The following is a 21,162-nucleotide window of genomic DNA, read 5'->3' on the forward strand; positions in this document are numbered from 1 at the left end:
GAAGCATAGGCCAAAATACAAAGGAGGAATTAAGTCAGACTACTAAAAAATACTTAATTCAAAAGAAGGTAAGAAAAGAAAAGTAGAATAAAATATAGTTGAGACAAACAGAAAACAAGTAAGTTGGTTAACTTAAATCTAATCATATCATACATTAAATATAAATAGACTGAGCAGTTCAATGAAAAGGTTTAGAGTGTCAGACAAAATTTTTTTCAAAGCATGGCCCAGCTCTATGCTGTTTATAAGAGATATACTATAAAGACAAGGGCACATGTAGGCTGAAAAAATAAAATGATGGAAAAACGTATACCATGCAAATGCTAAGAATAATAAAACTGAATGGTTTTATGAATATCAGGAAAGATAAGACTTGAAAGCAATATATTATCAGAGTTAAATAATTTGTAATAAAAATGGTCAACTCATTAAGATTTAGTCCTCCTTTGTATTTTAAATATGTATGCACCTAAAAATTTTAAATGTGCATACACATTTAAAATTATTATTCATGTGTATATGAAACAAAAACTGACTATTAAAGAGAAAAAAAGGCAAACCCATCAGCATAGTTGGAGATTTTAAAACCAATGTTTCCTATCTGGTATGAAAACTAGGCAAAATAAGAAGGAGATAGACGACTGGATTAACACTATCAAAGGTCTTGCCTTAATTGTCATTTATAAAGTTTCAGACTCAACAACAGCAGAATATGTATTATTTTCAAATACACATGGACTGTTCATCAAGATGGCCCATAGTAAGACTCAAAAATTTCCAAATGATTAAAATTACACAGATTATGTTCTTTGATTACAAGGAAATTAAAGTAGAAATCATTAACAATAAAATAGCTAAAAAGCCTCAGATGTTTGAAAATTAGAAAACATACTTTCATATTATCCAACAGTCAAGGAATAACTTAGTTGAAATTATGAAATATTTTTAACTGAATAGTAATGAAAATCAACATACCAAAATTTGTGAATGCAGTCAAAGCTGTGCTTAGAGGGAAACTTGTAGTCTTAAATATCTATGTTGGAAAGAAAGGATTAAAAAAAAAAAAAATCAGTGGTCTAAGTTTCTACTTAGGAAGCTTTAAAAAATGTGAATTAAGTAAATAGAAAATAAGAAGAATACCAATCAATGAAATAGAAAAGAGACAAACAATAGAGAAAAAGCCAAACATTTTTTAGGAAAAAAAAAGAAAAGAGAAATCTAAATATCAATACCTGGAATAAAAATGGGACTATCACTACACATTATACTGAGAATAAAAAGGAAATAAATATTGCAAATAATTTTATGTCAATAAATTTAACATTCTAGCACTTGGGGAGGCCGAGGCTTGTGGATCACTTGAGCCCAGCAGTTCAAGACCAGCCTGGGAAACAGGACAAAAACCTATTTCTGCAAAAAAATTTCAAAAATTAGCTGTATGTGGTAGCTTGTGCCTGTAGTCCTAGCTACTGGGTATGCTGTGATAGGGGAACACTTGAGCCAGGGAGGCGGAGGTTGCAGTGAGCCAAGATTATGCCACTGTACTTCAGCCTGGGCAATAGAGTGAGACTTTGTTTAAAAAAAAAAAAAAAGGAAAGAAAGAAAATTTAAGATGAAATGGGCAAATGCCATGGAAAACAGAATTACCAAATGTGTTAGCCATGGAAATGCGTGGCTTTGGTGTCCTTTTAGGAAAGACCTTGCTAGTCAGCCAAGAAGAGTATAGTAACTGATGGTTTTCACCTATCACGCATTCTAGATTCATGTTAGGTTTCAACACTCTCCCAAGGCAGCCTTTAGTTATTGAACATAGCAGGGATACCAGAGCCTGGTCATTTCTACCCATTATAGAACTCTTAGGAGGCAGTGTTCTGGAGCATCCCACTAAGTTAGCTGAGACTTTTTCATGTCTGCATTTCCTTCCCCTTCCCCTTTCCTTTCCCACTCATCATATCTGCTTCATGGTCTCAGGGCTTTCCATATCCAATCCTGCTCTCTGACTGCTTTGTCTTCCACAGGCATTGCCCAACCTCCCACTCAATCTCTGCTCACATAACTCCATCTCAGCATCTGCTGCTCGGAGGACTAAAACTGACATATCAAAACTGACTCATGATGAAATAGAAAATGTGGACACCCATAGCTATTAAAAAATTGAATTAGTTTCTTGAAACTTTCATACAACAATAACTGGTTACACTGGTGAATTATATTATATATTATAGAAGAAATACCAAATCTAAATATATGCTTTTAGAAAATAGAGGAGAGGGACCAGGTCTCATTATTTTATGATACCAGTATCACTCTGATACCCAAACCTGGCAAAGACAATATAGAAAATAAAAATTATAGACCAGATGCAAGAATCCCCAGAGGCACATTAATAAATAGAATTAAGCAATATATTAAAGGGATAATACCTTGTGACCAATAAGGGGCTTATCTCAGAAATGGTTTAACATTTAAAAATCAATCAAGCAGCTCAGTGTTTTATGAAATACAGGAGAAAACCTAAAGAGAAAAATCATCTTAATGGAGAAAAACACTTCATAAAATTCAATGTTCATTCATAATAAAAGTTCTCAGTGAGCTAGGAATAGAGTCAACTTCCTCAACTTGATAAAGTAATCTACAAAAACTTCGTCATACTTAATGTTGAAAGACTCAATGTTTTCTACCCTAAAGACTGAGAATAAGGCAAATATGTTTGCTTTCTGCAGTTCTATTCAGCATTGTACAGGAGTTCTTAGCTGTTGCAATAAGTCAATAAAGAAACTCTAAAATAATAATATAAGAAAGGGAGATGTAAAACCAACTCTGTTCATAGAAAACATGATTATTTAGAAAATCTTAAAAAGCTACAAAGATACTGCTAGGTGTAATTGAAGGTCTCAGGATATAATGTCAATATATAAAAATGTCAATGTCAATATATAAAAATGAATATGTTTATATATTAATAGCAACCATTGGGAAATGACATTTTAAAATTTTCACTTATAAAAGTATCAAAATCATAATTTCTTTATGGAAATAAAAATTTATTTTTAGTAATAAATTCATCGATAAACATGCAATATCTATTTATTTGCTAAAAATAAATAAATTAAGGGAAAATAAAGAAGACCCAAACAAGTGGAGGAATAGATCATTTCATGGGTTGAAAGACACAATATTATTAGATAGCAGTTCTCTTCTGATATCCTTTGGCAGGAACACAGAGCCAAACTATATCATCTTCAAACTAGCTTCAGTGCAATATCAATTATTTTTTAAAAAATTGCAAATCAATCCTAAAAACTAATGGTAATATGTGGGACCTAGAATAACCACAATAATCAACAAAATAGAAGAGTTTCATTGACTGATTTCAATACTTCTTATAAAGTTAACTATCAAGATGATCTGATATTAGTATAAGGGGGTAGATAAACAGATCAATGTAGTAGAATAGAGTCCAGAATCAACCTGTACTGAAATTTTTAACAAAGGAGCTAGAAGAATGTTTGCTGACTTAAGTCATGCTTTCTGAAGGTAAGAGGTGTGTCTAAAGGATGGCTTATAAATCCACACCATTCAATGTATATACATTTTACTTTCTCAAAGAGGAAAACACATGGAAAAACTCAAAAGGCAGAGCAGAACTATGGCCATTAACCTTGACAATTAAGGATCTATTGAGCACAATTTATTATAGCTTTAAAAGTGGCCTTTATTTTCATCTTTTTTTTTTTCAAATTCTGTATTGGGGTTGGGCACGGTGGCTCATGCCTGTAATCCCAGCACTTTGGGAGGCCAAGGTGGGTGAATAATCTGAGATCAGGAGTTCAAGACCAGCCTGGCTAACATGGTGAAACCCCATCTCTGCAGAAAATACAAAAATTAGCTGGACATGGTGGCATGTGCCTGTAATCCCAGTTAGGAGGCTGAGGCAGGAGAATCACTTCAACCTGGGAAGTGGAGGTTGCAGTGAGCCGAGATCATGCCACTGCACTCCAGCCTGGTGCCTGGTGACAGAGCAAGACTCTTGAGAGAGAGAGAGAGAGAGAGAGAGAGAGAGGAGGAAGAAGAAGAAGAAAAGAAGGAGGAGGAGGAGGAGGAGGGGGAGGAGGAGGAGGAAGAGAAGAGAAGAAAGAGAAAGAGAGAAAGAAAGGAAAGAAAGAAAGAAAAGAAAAAGAAAAGAAAGAAATAAATCTGTATTGGGCTTGCCCCATGGAAACATTTGGAAACCCTATTCTTTTATAAAATTAGTAGCATAAATTTACATGCTTGTTTTGAGATTGGCTGAATTTTGTTGGAATGAAGATGATGTCTACTAAGTTGATGAGAAACATTTATTTGAATCATTCCAGCACACATGGTGTGTTGGCTGTGACAGTGGCTTTCCACCAGCATGTAAAGTTTGCAGTTGGCTTAATTTGTGGCTGTCAGCACTGCAACATCTTCAGCCTAACACTGTATAAAAAACAAGTAATCCAAACAAATAAAAATGTTCCTGGATGTGCCATGTGGTTGTTTTATATTTGTAATTCTTTTAGCCTTGCATCTCTGAACCCAGGACTGATTTCAGAGGTGGAACTTGTTTTGCTTTCCCTGTTTGGAGCCTGAATCACTCCTTTAGGAGTGGAAATAAACACCTATGTCAAGGTTTGACAAGAGCTTTTATAGCCACCTCACTTGAAAGAGGTGACTGAATCCCTTGATTTGGCATGTAATAAAAATTTTACCATGGCCATTCTTTCTTTGCGGCTGAGAGTTTGAAGTTGAATTTGGAAAAAGTTCTTCCATATGGGAACTTACTATGTCACCCAGCAAACAGTCCTAATGAATTACGTATGTTATATACAAAACATGTATGTAATATATTATGTAATATGTATGTATTATATGTGTATGTGCATTTTCTATACATATTATGTACTAGTAATATATAAAATAGATCCTATTACATACTCCTTTTTATCTGTCTCTCCCTATTTATTTATCTTGTCATTAGGTAGATCAAGAGAGCTATCCTTCCTCAGAGTACCTTGACTGGTTTTATGCTGTGAAGAAGCTTTACTTTCACTAACCAGTCATTCCACTAATATATACTTGAGAAGCACAGATAGTTCTATCTGCAGTCTCAGAAATGGCGCTCTACCTCCTTAACATCCATGGAGACTGAAATCTTGACTCCCAAACAAGTGTGGGGATTTGGAAACCAAATGATACTCTTTCTCTTCCTCTCCAGTGTTTTTCTTCTTCCCAAAGTCCTTGCAGCCTGTTCTGTCTGAGGAGTCTGTAGACAGAGCTCTGTGGTGTATTTTTGGGAAGATTGACTTTACCAGATTTTACTAAGATGTTTGGATTAGAGTTCTACTGAGCAGGTAGCTAGGGGAACAGAGTCATTTTGCCTTCATATATTATAGAATATAAATATACTTTATGTTTTGCTTTTAAAGCAGCTACTGAAGACTGATGTCATCTGAATTCCTGGTCTTATCTGAATGCTGTCTAGCTAATGGGAGTGAAGAGAAGAGTTTTGTTTTTGTTTTTCCCTCAAGACAGTCTCTCTCTGTCACCCAGGCTGGAGTACAGTGGCACAATCTTGGCTCACTGCAGCCTCTACCTCCCGGGTTCAGTCTTCCGAGTAGAGTAGCTGGGACTACAGGCGCCCACCACCATGACCGGCTAATTTTTGTATTTTTAGTAGAGATGAGGTTTCACCATGTTGGCCAGGCTGCTCTCAAACCCCTGACTTCAGATGACCCACCCACCTCAGCCTCCCAGAGTGCTGGAATTACAGGTGTGGGGAGCCACTGCACCTGGCCAAGAGTTTGATTCAATAGTATGTATGTTTCTCTGCCACTGCCTGTTCCATGGGCTGTGCTGCTGTTGATGTCACTGAGGCAGGCTTTTTGCCCTGTACAGATGCTGTGAATGCTGTCCTCCCATGGCGTGTGTATGGGAATATTTTTTAACATTTGAAGTGTTTTAGTATGCAGGGTACGAGCAAATGTCCACTATTAGTTATCATTTGGTTCTTGTTTTTCCTTTTTTTAAGTAAATAAAATAAATGAGCTAATATTGCTTACTGATAATGCTATATGTTATGATGTAATAATGTTTTCACGGTAATACTAATGCCTACCCAGTCTATTAATAAATCTTACTAATTGCTTTTATTTCCTGGCTCGTATTTTTCTGAGACAATCTTTTGACTTTCTTTTCTGTTTTTTGTTTGTTTGTTTGCTTGTTTGTTTCCCTTTTGCAATCTGTTATTTTGCAATCAGAAAGAGTCATTCTGGATTTTTTATTTAACCTTTCTCACTACTCTCTTCAACTCATGATTCCACTTGTCTTTCTAGTGCTCTGTTCCTTCCTTCAAGTAAGTTTGCATTTTCTGGTTTGGAATTTGTTTCTGAGGCATGATCCTTTGATGCCACCTAGGGGGCACCTGTAAGATCGAGGTTACCCTGTGCAGTCTGAAAAGCTGCATTTGGGATCTGCTCTGAATGGTATGCCTTTCCTTGCATTGCTGTTTTTGTTTTTGTTTCCTAGTTCAAGGAAAAGAGAATCCTTGACACAATGAAGGTGAAGCATTTGAAAATCTTGGCTTTCATTCACCATTTAAAAATCTCATAGTGAGAGATTTTGCATAGTGATACTACAGTAACACTCACATGCTTCTTACCATTCACTCCACAGCATTTGGAGGACTTTAAGCATGTTTGCTTGTTTTCATTTCTCCAAAAATCTCTGAGCTAGGTGACTGCCACCACCATCATCATCATTATCCCCATTTTTACTAAATGAGGAAACAGAAGCATAGGATGGTGGCATAAGTTGCCCACTTGGGGCTGGAGGGAGAACCCCTGCTGTCTGACTCAAGAAACTACCTACTTAGACGTTTTCGTTTAGCTGGTCGCATCCCCTCTGGATGCAGTTTTAGATCATTGTTTTTCCCTGAGAACCGCTTCCCCTTTTATAGGTTCCGTTTAGCATTACATCTTCTGCAGTAGTGCAGAATTTCGAAAGTTGTTTTTGAGGCTAGGCTGAATGCAACAGTAGGAAGAAGGGAAATTGAGAAGGTGTTTCGAAAGAAATGTGACCTGTATTCTGTTCTACAAGTTGAAAATAAGTGGGGAAGGCTCAATCTAAATATGTTAGGAGACTTTGTTTGTAGGTTATCAATAATAGTATGCATGACCCTACAAAGGAAAAATCTATATAGTCAACTTTATTTTTAAAACATTTAGCCTAGGTATCAGTGTTGTTGCATAATGCACTGATTCTGATTGGCATAATTCAGTGTAATCAAAGAGTATTTATTATAAAGGTGTTCATATTTATGATGATGATAATTTACAATAAGGGTGAATATCTGTAAAAGACTGTGATCTAAGTCTCTGCTGAAGTGTTGTTTTGAAAGCTCTAAAAACCAGGATGTTATCTAATAAGGGTCCTAGGTAGAACTGCCTTTGCCTGAGCCTGTTCTCTGTTTGGATTTTCAAACCACATATTAGAGCCTCTGTACAGCCTGCTGAATCTCAGCAAGTCTTTTGGTCAGCAAACCCATTATGTGGAGTGATTCTCTCCATTGATATGCCAGAAAAGTTATTAACTAAAGACAAAACGCTGGCTGACATCAAAATGAATATGTTCACTTGCATATATATTGTGTCTGTGTTTCCACCCAGAGGGATATATAGACCACTTTTTAATAAGTGCTAATCCTCCTAATAGAAGTATTTTTAATTTTCTCTTTTGATGTGTATGAGTAATAAAGGAAGCACATTGCCCTCCCTAAGCGACTCCAAATTTCATTAGCTATGAAGCTCTTCTTTAAGCCATCATTTACTGAATGTTTATGTGCTACACATTTTATTAAGTGCTCTGTAAGTAGCTCCGCAGCTAAATAGCTATCACCACCCAGTTTTTCAGCTGAAAAAAACAGGCTCAGACAAGGTCAGTGAATTGCCCAGAATAACACAGCTCACCAGAGCAAGAGTTGGCGTGAGCCCGGGTCTGTTGGATGCTGAAGCCCTGGGTGACCTCAACAAGGCCGTCCTGCCCCTTCTTGTCACTCATGTTAGTGAGGAAGTCACCTGTGGCCCTCCTGTTTATCTCTTAATCTTTTAAAATTCTGCATGTATTCACTTTCCCAGAACTTTCTTGTTTCTGTGTCTTTGCTCAGCTTTGGGGCTCTTGACTGTTATGCCTCCCTGTGTTTTTCAGCTTTGGAGACATGCTGTCCTTCACCCTGACGGCCTTCGTTGAGCTGATGGACCATGGCATAGTGTCCTGGGATACCTTTTCGGTGGCATTCATTAAGAAGGTAATGCAGAGTGTGCCTCTTTAGGCTTTCCTTACTGCCTTCTTTCATAGTTGTTTTTCTCTGCTTTGAGGATATTTCATAATTGTCTTCCGTTTAATTCTTTATATTGAAAGATGGGTGGTTTTTTGGGTAATATTACATATATGGGGGTCAGGAAACCCAAATTCTGTATGGAAATGATTGTAAGAGATGATAAGGGATAGCATGTGTGCACCCATAGCTCAGGCCAAATCAGTGGGTCACACTGTTAACTGCACAACTGTCTGTTCATTCCCTGTGCTTGACTCTGTTGGTTTCAAGACCTAAACGGAGTTTCTACTCTCATCCTTCTTGAACCTTTAATCTTCAACCTGGTGTCCAGGGACAAGGAAAGAGACAGTGTACTGACTATGTGCACAGCTAGGTTTGAAGCAGGGATATATGAGAAGGAGGGGTGCCTGCCTCTGTGTGTCTTAGGCAGAGTGAGCCTACTTACTTGTAATCATGGTACGATGAATCTCTCAGACATCACCCAGTTCTACTGATTGTTCTTTTGGGAGAAAGCAAATAAAGATGGACCTGGTGCAGGGAAAGGGGACAGAAGAGCTACCATCATTCCTTGTAATTGAGTTGTAACGAATTTGCAACTCTGTTTCCATCCTTCTGACTAAAAATAAACAGTCTTGATCTTGTGACTCTCAAATGTAGATTAAATCATGGACAATTATCATTTATTATTTTTTCCTTTCTTTGTATTTGTGAAATGGTTTATAAACTCATTGGTATTTCTCCCCACACTACTGTATTAGGAATAAAGAGATGCTCAGAATTCATAACTTTATAAGTATCTATTACTGGGAAGGGTTATCTAAAATAGAGCATTTCAGTGAGTCTGTGCAAGCCAGAAAATCAGAGGGCAATCCAGTAAGAGTCACTTGAAGTGTTTAAGCCTTTTATTTTAAAATAGTGGTAGACTTAAAGAAAAGCTGAAAAACAGTGGTCTTTGGGAGGCCAAGGTGGGTGGATCATTTGAGGTCAAGAGTTTGAGACCAACCTGGCCAACACGGTGAAACCTCGCTCTACTAAAACTACAAAAATTAGCCAGATGTGGTGGCATGTGCCTGTAATACCAGCTACTCAGGAGCCTGAGGTAGGATAATCACTTGAGCCTGGAAAGCAGAGATTGCAGAGAGCCTAAATTGTGTCACCTTATTCCAGTCTGGGGGACAAAGTGAGACCTTGTTTAAAAAAAAAAAAAAAAAAAGTACATAGTACAGAATGTTCCTATATACCCTTCATCCAGCCTCCGCTAATACTAACATTTTGCATAATGAAAGTATGGTCATCAAAACTAATAAATAAGCCGTGGTGCAATGCCAGCATTTGATTTCACCTGTTTTTCTGTGAATGCCTTTCTCTGGTTAAGGATTTGATCCAGGATCCCACATTGAATTTGGTCGTTGTGCCTCCTTAGCATTCCCCAGTCTGTGACAGCCCCTTGGCTTTTTCATTTGTCTTTTATGACTGACACTTTTGAAAGCTACCAGTCAGTTATTTTGTAGAATGTTCTTCAATTTGGATTTGTCTGATATTTCCCTCATGGTTCAATTAAAGAAGGTCATGCATTTTTGGCAAGAATATTACAAAAGTTATGGCGCATTCTTCTCAGTGCCTCCTTTCATGGGTACCTGATGTCACTGTCCTCTGACTGGTGATGTTACCCTGGATTACATGGTTAGGTGGCATTTGTTGGGTCTCCCCATTGTAAAGGTGCTGCTTTTTTTTGAGGGGGGGGGAATGAATCAGTATCTTAGGGGAGATGCTGCCTTGAATTGAAGGGCATGGGATGGCCCTAATCTGTTGAATGAGGGGGATAGGATCAGAGGCCCCACAGGTGTCATGCTTGCACTGTGTTCCATGTTCATTAAAACAAAAGCCGATTGGAAATGCAGGGCCTTCTCAGCACAACTCAGAATCAACCCTCTTATGTAAATCCATAAAGCCAAAGGGGAGGAGCAAAAGGAACCCTGTAGGAAACACACAGAAAAGGAAGAGACCTTTTTTGCCTGTATTTGTCAGTGGTATGAATTGCTTGCTGTAAAGGAAAGAAACTGTTATAATTGCCATTAAGAATAATGTCGAAAACTGCAATTACTTTTGCATCAACCTAATAGCTAAAGAAGCCAAAGAAACCCCTGTATGTTATAAAATACCTTCCTCCCACCTTCGGTGGTCGCAGGCATTGTAAGCTTTAGATTATGAGGAGAAAATAAATTGCTGTATTTTGCCTCTCTGAGATCAGTTCTAGAGAAGCAATTCCAAATCTGAAGATACTGAGTATCATTGATTTTTTTAATACTTAACAAACATTTTAACTTTTTGAATTTACAGTAGGCTTTCTTTTCTACCTCCAGAGTGGCCGGCTTGTCTGTTATGAGGGCCTCTTTTGCTATAGAATGTAACAACAATGTTGTACTGAATGTGAATTCCTTGAAATTATGTTCTGCTTTCACCAACATTAGCCCTTTTGATTCCCAACAGCAATCCTTTCCAGAACAGAACAGACAGTCCTGTTATTTCTGGTTAGGAGGCAGGGATGCAGTGGCTTGCGGAGGTTGAATGAGGTCACACAGTGAGTGGGCGTCCTTGGTCACATGGTCAAGGCGCTTCTCCCCATCGTCATGCACCTGGTGCTTTCCTAGCGGTGGAAGGCATAGTTCCCGGAGCCTCGTTTCACCAGCCTGTCTCTTACATATTCCTCCCTGACCTTACTGCTAGAGTTAAGTGATTTCTTCTGCTCTCTGTTCCCCTGAGATCTCGTGAATACCCCTATTCCAGCACTTGTCACATTTTGGGGAATTTTTTGTTCATTTGACTGTCGTTCCCAATAGACCATTTGCTCAGGAAGGTGGAAACACAGCTTTCTTCATGACTTTATCCTCAGGGCCTGGCATAGAGTAAGGTCTTAATATATTTCTGTGAAATGAATGACTACAATTTGCTTGGAAGCATTAAAAATACCCATAGAATTTGAAGAAGAGACAGAAAAAAGTGTTACTATATTTAAATATATTTTAAGTAAAATTTTGGTTCTGAGTGGAAAGGAATGAGAAAGCTGTGTTTCTTTAAATGTGAGTAGTGGCCAGAGAGAATGACAGTCATTTAATTTTCTAACAACTTAAGAAAATGTTTCATTCATAGAAATTAATTCAAAAATCATATTAAATGTAAGAAAACAAAGACTGACAATCTTGGTGGTTTAAATAAAAAATTAAGTATTTTTTAGAAAGCAGCACATTTAGTCTAGTTCATGTCCTCATTCCCAGTCGTATTTTCTTTGTATTGCTACTTAGAGATCTCTTACATGAATTTGAAAAATAGTCATCAGAAAATTACTTACTTTTCTGTAAGGTTAAGTTTTTTTATTCATTAGCTGGACCAAATTCAGCACTTTGACAACTCAGGAATTGTATGCAGGCAACTGTCTTTTAAATGGAGCTTTCTCTCAACAAAAATCGACTAGGAAATGGGCTGACAAAAGATGCCTATCTCTGTGGTTTGGAGTTGGCTTCCTATTAATGCCAAATTCATACCACTTTGGAGAAATATTTTTCCCTGCCAGCCTCTGTCTCCTTCTCTATTACTTTATCTGTTTTGTTATGTGTGAAACTAGATTCTAGTTTACAAATTTTGGCTGCAATAAATAGCATCATTTCATAAACAGCTCTGAAACTTGGAATCCCTTGATGCCAATATATAATGTTGTTGCTTTTTAAAGACTTGGCTACTTAGGGACAGGGTAAGAAAATATGGAGTAGAAAGAAAAGAAAAAAAAAACAACTTTCAATGTTATGAGTTGGTTTTTTTCCTTGCCAAGTATAACATCGGTGCCTTCTTTTGGAAGGAAAGTTTCGTATAAATGCTCTTGAAATCTTAGCAATGCAGGAGAACCTGGCTTACCCTGCAAATGTTTTCAGCGCCTGGACAAACATCTCACCATTTTGGTTTAGAGACCTGGTAATTTTTGCCTCTTAAAAATTTGAGAAATTTATAGGCCTCTACCTAGATAATTTTAAATACAAGAGTGGAGGTTTATGTTCTCCATGGTTCTTTTAGGTTTTGACAACATAGGAGAATTTTAAGATCTCATTCTAAGTGATTCTAAGAAATATTTATTGGATCATTGATCCATGCACTGTAATGCCTCTTAACTTCTTAAAAGTTACATAAATAGGCTGGGTGTGGTGGCTCACACCTTTAATCCCAGCACTTTGGGAGGCGGAGGTGAGCAGATTACCTGAGGTCAGGAGTTCAAGACTAGCCTGGCCAACATGTTGAAACCTTGTTGAAACCTACTAAAAATACAAACAATTAGCTGGGTGTGGTGGTACACACCTGTAATCCCAGCTACTCAGGAAGCTGAGGCAGGAGAATCACTTGAACCCGGGAGGCAGAGGTTACAGTGAGCAGAGATAGTACCACTGTACTCCAGCCTGGGCAAGAGTGAAACTCTGTCTCAAAAAAATAAAAGTTACAAAAAATATTTCTCTGTCTTATTTAGCTGAGATTTTTAAATGAATGAACAGTACAAGGAGCTAATGTATATAGTTACTGCTAACTCGTCTTACTTGTTCCTTATGATACAAGCCTACTTTTGAGAAGCTTTACTGTGGCTGGCTTGGATTGGTTCACTTGTGCCAGCTGAAAGTGTAGGAATGGACCTAGGATAAATTGAGAGGCAGGGGAATCATTATTACTTTTTGGTGGGATAAAGGAAATGAAAATATGAATAGGCATGAATAACCTTCTGTAGCTATACGAAGATCTGTAGTTTTCAAACTGGACAGAGAGACATTTGTCCATGAACTATTTTGTACATTCAGTTATAAGGAGTTGGTCTCAAGTTCCCTGGAGGACAGCAATTATTGCATTCACTTGGATACATTGGTTATTAATATTCATTAAGTGAAAGTATTGGGTCTTTTGAATATCTGGCTGAAACCACTGACAAATAAGACGAAAGAAGTCTGCTTCAAACTTGTACATAGGACTCTAATGCACTGAGTACCCCAGGTGTCTTACACAAAATGCTTATTACATAACATGATTTAGGATTGCTGAAACAATTGGGTTTTTTATGTCAAGGCAGAGATGAATTAATAGAAAAATAAATTTTAAAGAATACATTCATGAAAGCAAGGGATTCATTTCTTAGGAGAAAAATATATAGAAATAACGAATGGAAATGGAATATGTATGTGGGATGTAAATATGCCTGAATTAAAGCAAAGACTGCATATAATTTTTACCATCGTTGAGCAAGTCCACTGTGAGCAAGGAAGAGTTAATGATTTATAGAGAACTTTAAGACCTATTTTGAGAAGGTATATTTCATATCAGAAAACACTGAGAGTAGGCTGGGAGCCATGGCTCACACCTGTAATCCCAGCACTTTGGGAGGCCAAGGCAGGCAGATCACTTGAGGTCAGGAGTTCAAGACCAGCCTGGCCAACCTGCTGAAACACTGTCTCTACTAAAAATACAAAAATTAGCTGGGTATGGTGGTGCATGCCTGTAATCTTAGCTACTCAAGAGGCTGAGGCAGGAGAATTGCTTGGACCCAGGAGGTGGAGGTTGCGGTGAGCTGAGATCGTGCCATGGCACTCCAGCCTGGGCAACAGAGCAAGACTTCATTAAAAAAAAAAAAGTTCTGATTGAATATTTTAGGAAAGGAAATATTATAAAAAGCATATTTATAAAAGTAGGGGACTAATTCAGGGGCAAATTTCCACTTGATGGAAAACTTGAACACAGAAGAAACTGCAGAAGATTATGTTTTAGTAATGCAGCAATGAATTGGACCACTAGGTTAGTGTCATGTGTATATACCCTGTATCAAAAGGGAGATATCTCAGATATATCACAGGGATATAAAATAGGGAGCTGGAAATATGAATTACTAATGATTATGGATTCTTAGGAAACAGTGATAATTGGGAACAGAGGCATAAGAAGACAGTAAGATTGATATTTCCCCCATTTAATTTTTGGCTTTTTTGGAATATCCAAATGGCAGCATAATTTGCATGCCAAGAATAAGCAGGCAGTGTACTTTATGGTAAATACCATTTTATCTGTCCGTGGTAGACTGTAAGGTCCTTGAAGTTTGATTACTATTTTCATCTTTGTATTTCCAGCTCTGTGGGACAGGGCAAGCCTGTTGTATAGCACACAAGCAATGGATGTTAGTGGAATGTATCAATTAATGGATGAGTAAATATTGACTGAATCAAAAGAGTGAATGAAGATGCAGGTAGAGGGCGCTTGACAATATCAGCAACAGCTTCTCAGGTACAAGACTCCATGCAGCCTTAAGGCACATCCAAGTTTAATAAATAGAGACAAGCAGGGGAGCCTGGGATGAGGAGAAAATTAGTTGCGAGACAGTCTGAAGTATTGTCAATTGAGTTTCTTTATGAGTTCTTCTGTTTTCTAATACAGTGCCAAGAATTATGCTGAGAGCATGAAAAACGGTTTGGTGGGGTGGGGAAGGAGTCAGATAATTTATCCTCTGTTTAGAAGAGCCCGAAGTTAAGTATTAAACCCCGAACACAGTGTGACAGTAATTGGATTTTTGTCAGAGGAAGATGGCCCTAGAGAAAGAAGGGTGGCCTTAGCATGGTAGATTGGGTGGACTGGAGCAGACTGTGAGGAGTAAGTCAAGGGCTTGCCAAGGATAGTAAACATGCTGGAGAAGTTTATTAGCTGTGAGAAGAGCTGAAGGACTCTTTTGAGAACCTTAAAATTTTCATACTCTTCCTGAAGTTTGTATTTTAAAATAATAGCTTTTCAGAATGTAAAATCATACTGTCGCCGTACTTCTTCCCATCCTTTATTTCCCACCCCTGAGATCCAGATGTAGCTGGGGCAGGCAGACGGTTGGTATCCGCATCTCCCACCTCTCCTTTCACCAGGAAATCAGCAGACTAGGGAGAATTCGGATGGTACCTGGGGTCTGCCATGGTGCACCGTACATTTATCATGTGCAAGGATGGAGAGGAACTGAGGCGAGTGATCTATGGGGCGGCAAAAAATGGAGAAATTAGTGCAGACAGGGTGAAGCAGCAAGTGTTTTCTTGTCAGGAACCAAGTTATTTAGCTTTTAAGAAAGCAGTCATTATGCTGATATAATAATGGCTTTTTACTGTGAGTTGTCAATGGACAGTAATAACTTTTAATGAGGACTCTAAAAGAAAACCTTTATGGTACCCATGTGTTCGGATTACTGTGATCCATTATTCTAACCCCTATTTTATTTTCCTCTTACACTGTGATTTATTATCTTTGGGGATTTAGTGATTAATTCCTTATAGAATATATTTTGGAGCTCAAACTAGTATTTTAACTTTTAGCACTAATTTAAATGATTTTCTGTTTGCTAAACTTGGGAGAGATGAAAAGAATTTATTTTAACCAACAGAAACTGGATGAAAGGGGTAACAAGTTTTTAGGAATAGCAAAGAGAGTGGCCAGTGACTGAAAAATTGCCAGTTTAATTGTGTTGACAAGCAAGATTTGTGAGTCCCTTAAGAATGTAACAAGAACATAATAAGCACATAAAAGTCATGGATCCTGTGGATGAAGGAGTAGTCTGGGAATGTAAGAAGAATGGCAATTAGCATACCTTGAAATTACCATCCCAGAGAAACGTAGGAATCCTTACAATATATGTGTTGAAAATGTCTGCCCCTAAAAGATGAAACTCAGGAGAATTGTCCTGGGAAAAACAAAGAGTAATCTTTGGGGCTGTGTCTCTTTAAAAAGTTTGCTTATCAGTGAATTACAGAGGTAAGATAAGTCATGCTTAGCAGTGATATCATGAACAATCCCTGGTTCAATGGATTTCTTGCTATTTTGCTGTAATTCCAGGTAATGCTTAGTGCCTGGTGTTTCTTAAATGAGTTCCCGATTTGCTTCATTTGTTGCCTTCTCTGTGTCTCTGCTCTGCTTACCACAAGCAGTCAATTGTGTCCCACTTGGATTTTCAGATAGCAAGTTTTGTGAACAAGTCAGCCATAGACATCTCGATCCTGCAGCGGTCCTTGGCCATTTTGGAGTCAATGGTGCTCAATAGCCATGACCTCTACCAGAAAGTGGCACAGGAGATCACCATTGGTCAGCTCATTCCACATCTGCAAGGGTAAGCATGCCAAGATGCTCTGCAGAGGAGAAATGCTCTAGGAAGTTGGCCACAGTAATGCACTGGGAAACGTTTTGTGTTATTATAGTTTGGTTAAATGTACAGAAAAAGAATTTCGGCTGGGCACAGTGGTTTACGCCTGTAGGCCCAGTACTTTGGGACACTGAGGTGGGTGGATCACCAGGTCAGAAGTTCAAGACCAGCCTGGCTAAGATGGTGAAACCCTGTCTCCACTAAAAATACAAAAATTAGCCAGGTATGGTGGCGGGTGCCTGTAATCGTAGCTGCTCAAGAGGCCGAGGCAGAATTGCTTGAACCTGAAGAGGTGGAGGTTGCAGTGAACCAAGATCGTGTTGCTACACACCAGCCTGGGTGACAGAGCAAGAGTCTATCTCAAAAAGAAAAAAAAAAAAAAAAAAAAAAAAAAGAATCTCATTTTGGCATATAACCAAACCGTGCGTCACACTAGAATGGCATGGTTACTTTCCCTTAGCCCCTACCCCTCATTGAGCTCCAAGCTGGTTCTTGGCACTGCCTGGCCCCATGCCTGGCCCATGGTAAGCTCTCCATTTTAATGAATATTGGTAGATACTGGTAGAGTTTTACTTTTAATAAGGTAAAACAGGATGATTTGTTCTCTTACGTTCTCTTTCCTAAACCATGTAAATTAATGTTTTCTGTGATACAATGAGTATTTTCATAGTTAATTAGAAATGTAATGTTATGCATTTTTACTGGGAATTTTTAAAGGCAGGTTTTGTTCTTGGTTGTGCTTAAGGTGATTCTAGTGACCTTCTTGTGTATTTTATAATAAAATAGAGGATTTTTTTTCTAGTGGCTTGAGCTCTAAAATGGAAGTAAGATAGCTGCCCCTGCAGCCTGCAGTCCTTGGGGCTTTTTTCCCCGTCTTCCTTCCCTTAGGTAACTTCAACCTGAGAAGGACTCTATTGTGCAGTGCTACTTTAGAAATTAAAGTATTTTGGGTTGCAGTGATAATAATGTGAGCTTTCTTACACAGGAAAGGAGGTTACTGAAACAATACAGGGGTACTGACAGAATCCAGAAATGACATAAGTAGCTAAGCCTTAAGAAGGAGAGAAGCCAGCCAGGTGTGGTGGCTTATGCCTGTAATCCCAGCATTTTGGGAGGCCAAGGCAGGTGGATTATGAGGTCAAGAGATTTAAGACCATCCTGGTCAACGTGGTGAAACCCCATCTCTACTAAAAACACAAAATTAGCCAGGTGTGGTGATGCACGCCTGTGGTCCCAGCTGAGGTAGGAGAATCTCTTGAACCTGGGAGGTGGAGGTTTCAGTGAGCTGAGATTGCACCACTGCCCTCCAGCCTGGTGACAGAGCAAGACCCCATCTTAAAAAAAATGGAGAGGAACCATAGCTTCCTTGGAGTCCTCAGCAGCTGTCTTTTTCGCTAGCATTTTGGTTGGTACTACAATGATCCAACTCCCACTAGCTCTTGCCCCTGGTTCATTAGGTCACAATGACAAATTCTCAAGAGGAAGTCTGATTGGCCCAATTTAGGTTGGTGGTGCAGGGTGGAAATGGTTTTCTGAAATGTTAACTGTTGTGATTATAATATAAACTACCAAAGTAGATTATATTTTTTTCATTTGGAGGTGAGAGGATGACCAGCATTTAAAATTTAAGTCACAGAAGCTGTAGATTGTGGTGACCTCAGTGATTGTGGTCTCGGAATCATAATTCTTCAAAATGATGATAATATAGGTATCTTCTCTAGAAATAAGACCAGTTTCACATTTCCTTTGAATATGAAACATATTAACTTTATATGTTGTGTCTTTTCTGGACATCTCGAAGGCACACATCTTCATCACAAAGCACATTACCAAAATGGAGAGTTTATTATTTTCCAAGCACTGTGCTAAGGATTTTGTATGCATAATCTCATTTTATCTTCACAGCAATCCCATGAAATAAGTGTTTCTAACTTCATGTTGTGGATGAGGAAACTGTGCCTTAGGGATACCCATGAACTTGTCCAAGGTCACAGCCAGCCTGTGATGAACCGGGCTTTGTACCCTATCCTAGTCTAGTTCTAAGCTCCACCTCTCTCTCATTGGCCTGATAAATTATTCCTAAACGTAGCTCATAAGTTACTCTTTGTTTATACCTTGAGTGTTTTACTCTTTACTTATTTACTGTTTACTACATGCTTTACATTAGATCTTTGTTTCCTTTATTATTTCTGATTTCTTTCCAGGGAAAATCAGATTTATAAACCTGTTCTTTTTGTTATTAAAATGTTTATGTTTGGAAATAGATTTTTAGAAAATATAATAGAGCCATGGAGACAAAGTAATTTGCTTTAAATTAGCCCAAGAATGTGGAGACATCCGAAACTACTCCCTGATATACTTCATGTATCAGACAGAAAATTACACATGCATATATACATACTACTAGTAGTGGTACATCAATCACAACATCCCCTAGGTTTATGCTTTTAATCCGAGTAAGAGAGAAGGCTGCCTTTACTTCTGGGTGTTCAGCACTGAGCAGTGTACTGTCCAGCTAGTAATAGTAGTTGTATATTTACCGTGTTTCCAGCCTTGTGATGGTGGAAATGCATTCTCAGTGCTAAATGCATTTTTAGGCCCTGCCTTTCTCTCTCACTATTTTGGGGAGGGGGGATGATTTTGAGTCTTCTCATGGTTTGACCCAGGGCTAGCCTCTTCTAACTTTCTGTTCTGATTTTGTGGATTTTTCTGTGTCTTTTTACAGGTCAGATCAAGAAATCCAAACCTATACTATTGCAGTGATTAATGCACTTTTTCTGAAGGCCCCCGATGAGAGGAGGCAGGTGAGTTGCATTTCTTGTCTTATGGCTGTGTCAGGGCTAGGAACTTTGTGTGCAGAGAAGACTCTCTCCTTCCATCTGGTGGGGGGCACTTCCTGAGCCACTCTGCTGCCCTGGCTGCAGATGGACTCTGCAGAGCAGCTATGTTCTGCTGCATGGCTGGCCTGCTGGGATCCTTCTCAGATCCAGAGGCAAGTGCAGAGAGATAGGTCAGCCCTTGGCTGATGAGGGATACTAGGAGAGTTCTAGCAGTAGAGCCCTTTCATGGAATGACGTGCAACATGGAAGCCCAGATGTAAAAAGATGAAAATGTTGCTGCTGTGGTGGAAGCAGAGTTAGGAGCCCCCGCAACCTTCTGTCATTTCATGGGATGCTCACTAGGACAAGTGTCCTCATTTTCTAGATCAGGAAACTGAGCCCCTGAGAGGTGCCATGTTTTTCCCCGGGAGGGAGGTGATGGAAGGTGAGAGGACAGGAGGGAAAATATGCAGATGGCTGCTCCTGGTGGAGATAACTGCATTCATATGTCAGAGGGGCTCCTAGCTTGTCGAGTTTACTACGTCTGTGGTTGTGGTTGGGAAAATGGAGCCATCCGTTTCCTCTCCTTTGTATAAAAAGAGCGAGGCATGGTGGCTCACGCCTGTAATCCCAGCCCTTTGGGACACCTAGGTGGGAAGATCACTTGAGGTCAGGAGTTTGAGACTAGCTCTGCCAACATGGCAAAACTCCATCTCTACTAAATATACACAAATTAGCTGGGTGTGGTAGTGCACACCTGTAACCCCAGCAACTCAGGAGGCTGGGGCAGGAGAATCACTTGAACCTGGAGACAGAGGTTACAGTGAGCCTCGCACTACTGCACTCCAGCCTGGGCAACAGAGCAAGACTTTGTCTTAAAAAAAAAAAAAAAAAAAAAAAAAAAAGAGGACCCTCTTAATGTGCATACATGTTACCTGTCCTCTGATGGTCTCCTTTGCCTGTACATCCCTCATTCCTTTTTTCACGAAGGAAAAGGCCATTACAGAAAGGATCTGAAGAAGTGGAATTTTACCTTGTCTTGGAATTTAGCTCGCACCTCAAAATTCATTTAGACTTTTCTGTCAGCATGTCATATAGTATGTTACCCTGGTCACAATTTCCTTCCTTAAAAATAGTAAGTAGAAATAAGAGCTCTTTCGCCCACTTAGAAAGTAGGGTAATTGCCAATGAGTTAGTTTAGGAATTAGAAAGCAAACCTGCTACTGAATGCTATGACAAGAATTTTTTAATTTTATTTTACTTTTTTGTTGCCAAGGATTTTAAACCTCAGGGACTAAATGTGAGGGGTTCTGGTTTGTTTTCCATTTAGAATTTCTTGTTCATTCCCGGGAGGCTTTGTTTGCACAAGGAGTGGTGTCACTTTATAGTTTCCTGGATGTTTGATACGGTGTTTGCTGGAGCCAGGTGGAGGTGCCTGCCCTCCACAAGCCTGAGCTTGGGGCACTCTTACCCTGGCTGGATTTTTAAGAGTGGCTTTGCAGATCTGAGGTGAAATCATGGATAGGGCTGCTTCTGTGATGTTTTAATCTACATATCAAGCTCATGATAACTCCCAAGCAGCCTGGAAGTTGTCTGGAAGCTCTTACTGTGTACATTCACAAGCTTGACGTGGGCATTGGAGGAACTGGGTCCTTCTGCTGGCCAGATCGGGGACCTCTGACCCAGCCACATGGTAGCCGAGTGTAGCGTGTGGGGTCAGGCAAGCTGCATTCTGATCTCAACTCTTGGATGTTTCCTTTCTCCATCTGTGAAAGAGGAGGATGGTTTAGAGGAGGCGAAAGTTCATG

At 39.0% G+C, this 21,162-nt stretch overlaps 1 protein-coding gene across 7 annotated transcripts in view; it reads left to right on the forward strand.

Moving 5' to 3' along the window:
- The window catches only part of ELMO1 (engulfment and cell motility 1), a 573,930-nt gene that overhangs the window by 206,602 nt on the left and 346,166 nt on the right, over positions 1-21,162 (forward strand). For all 7 annotated transcript variants that reach the window (XR_012512236.1, XM_003930745.4, XM_010341311.3 and 4 more), the window contains exons 8-10: positions 8,224-8,323; positions 16,351-16,502; positions 19,261-19,339. Coding sequence is in view for 6 of the 7 variants with exons in the window: in XM_003930745.4 (XP_003930794.1) it covers positions 8,224-8,323; positions 16,351-16,502; positions 19,261-19,339 (331 nt within the window). In the remaining variant the exon portion in view is untranslated. The remainder of the gene's footprint in view (positions 1-8,223; positions 8,324-16,350; positions 16,503-19,260; positions 19,340-21,162) is intronic.

The sequence above is a fragment of the Saimiri boliviensis genome, chromosome 10 (genome assembly GCF_048565385.1).
Source record: "Saimiri boliviensis isolate mSaiBol1 chromosome 10, mSaiBol1.pri, whole genome shotgun sequence".
NCBI classification, from domain to species: Eukaryota; Metazoa; Chordata; class Mammalia; order Primates; family Cebidae; genus Saimiri; species Saimiri boliviensis.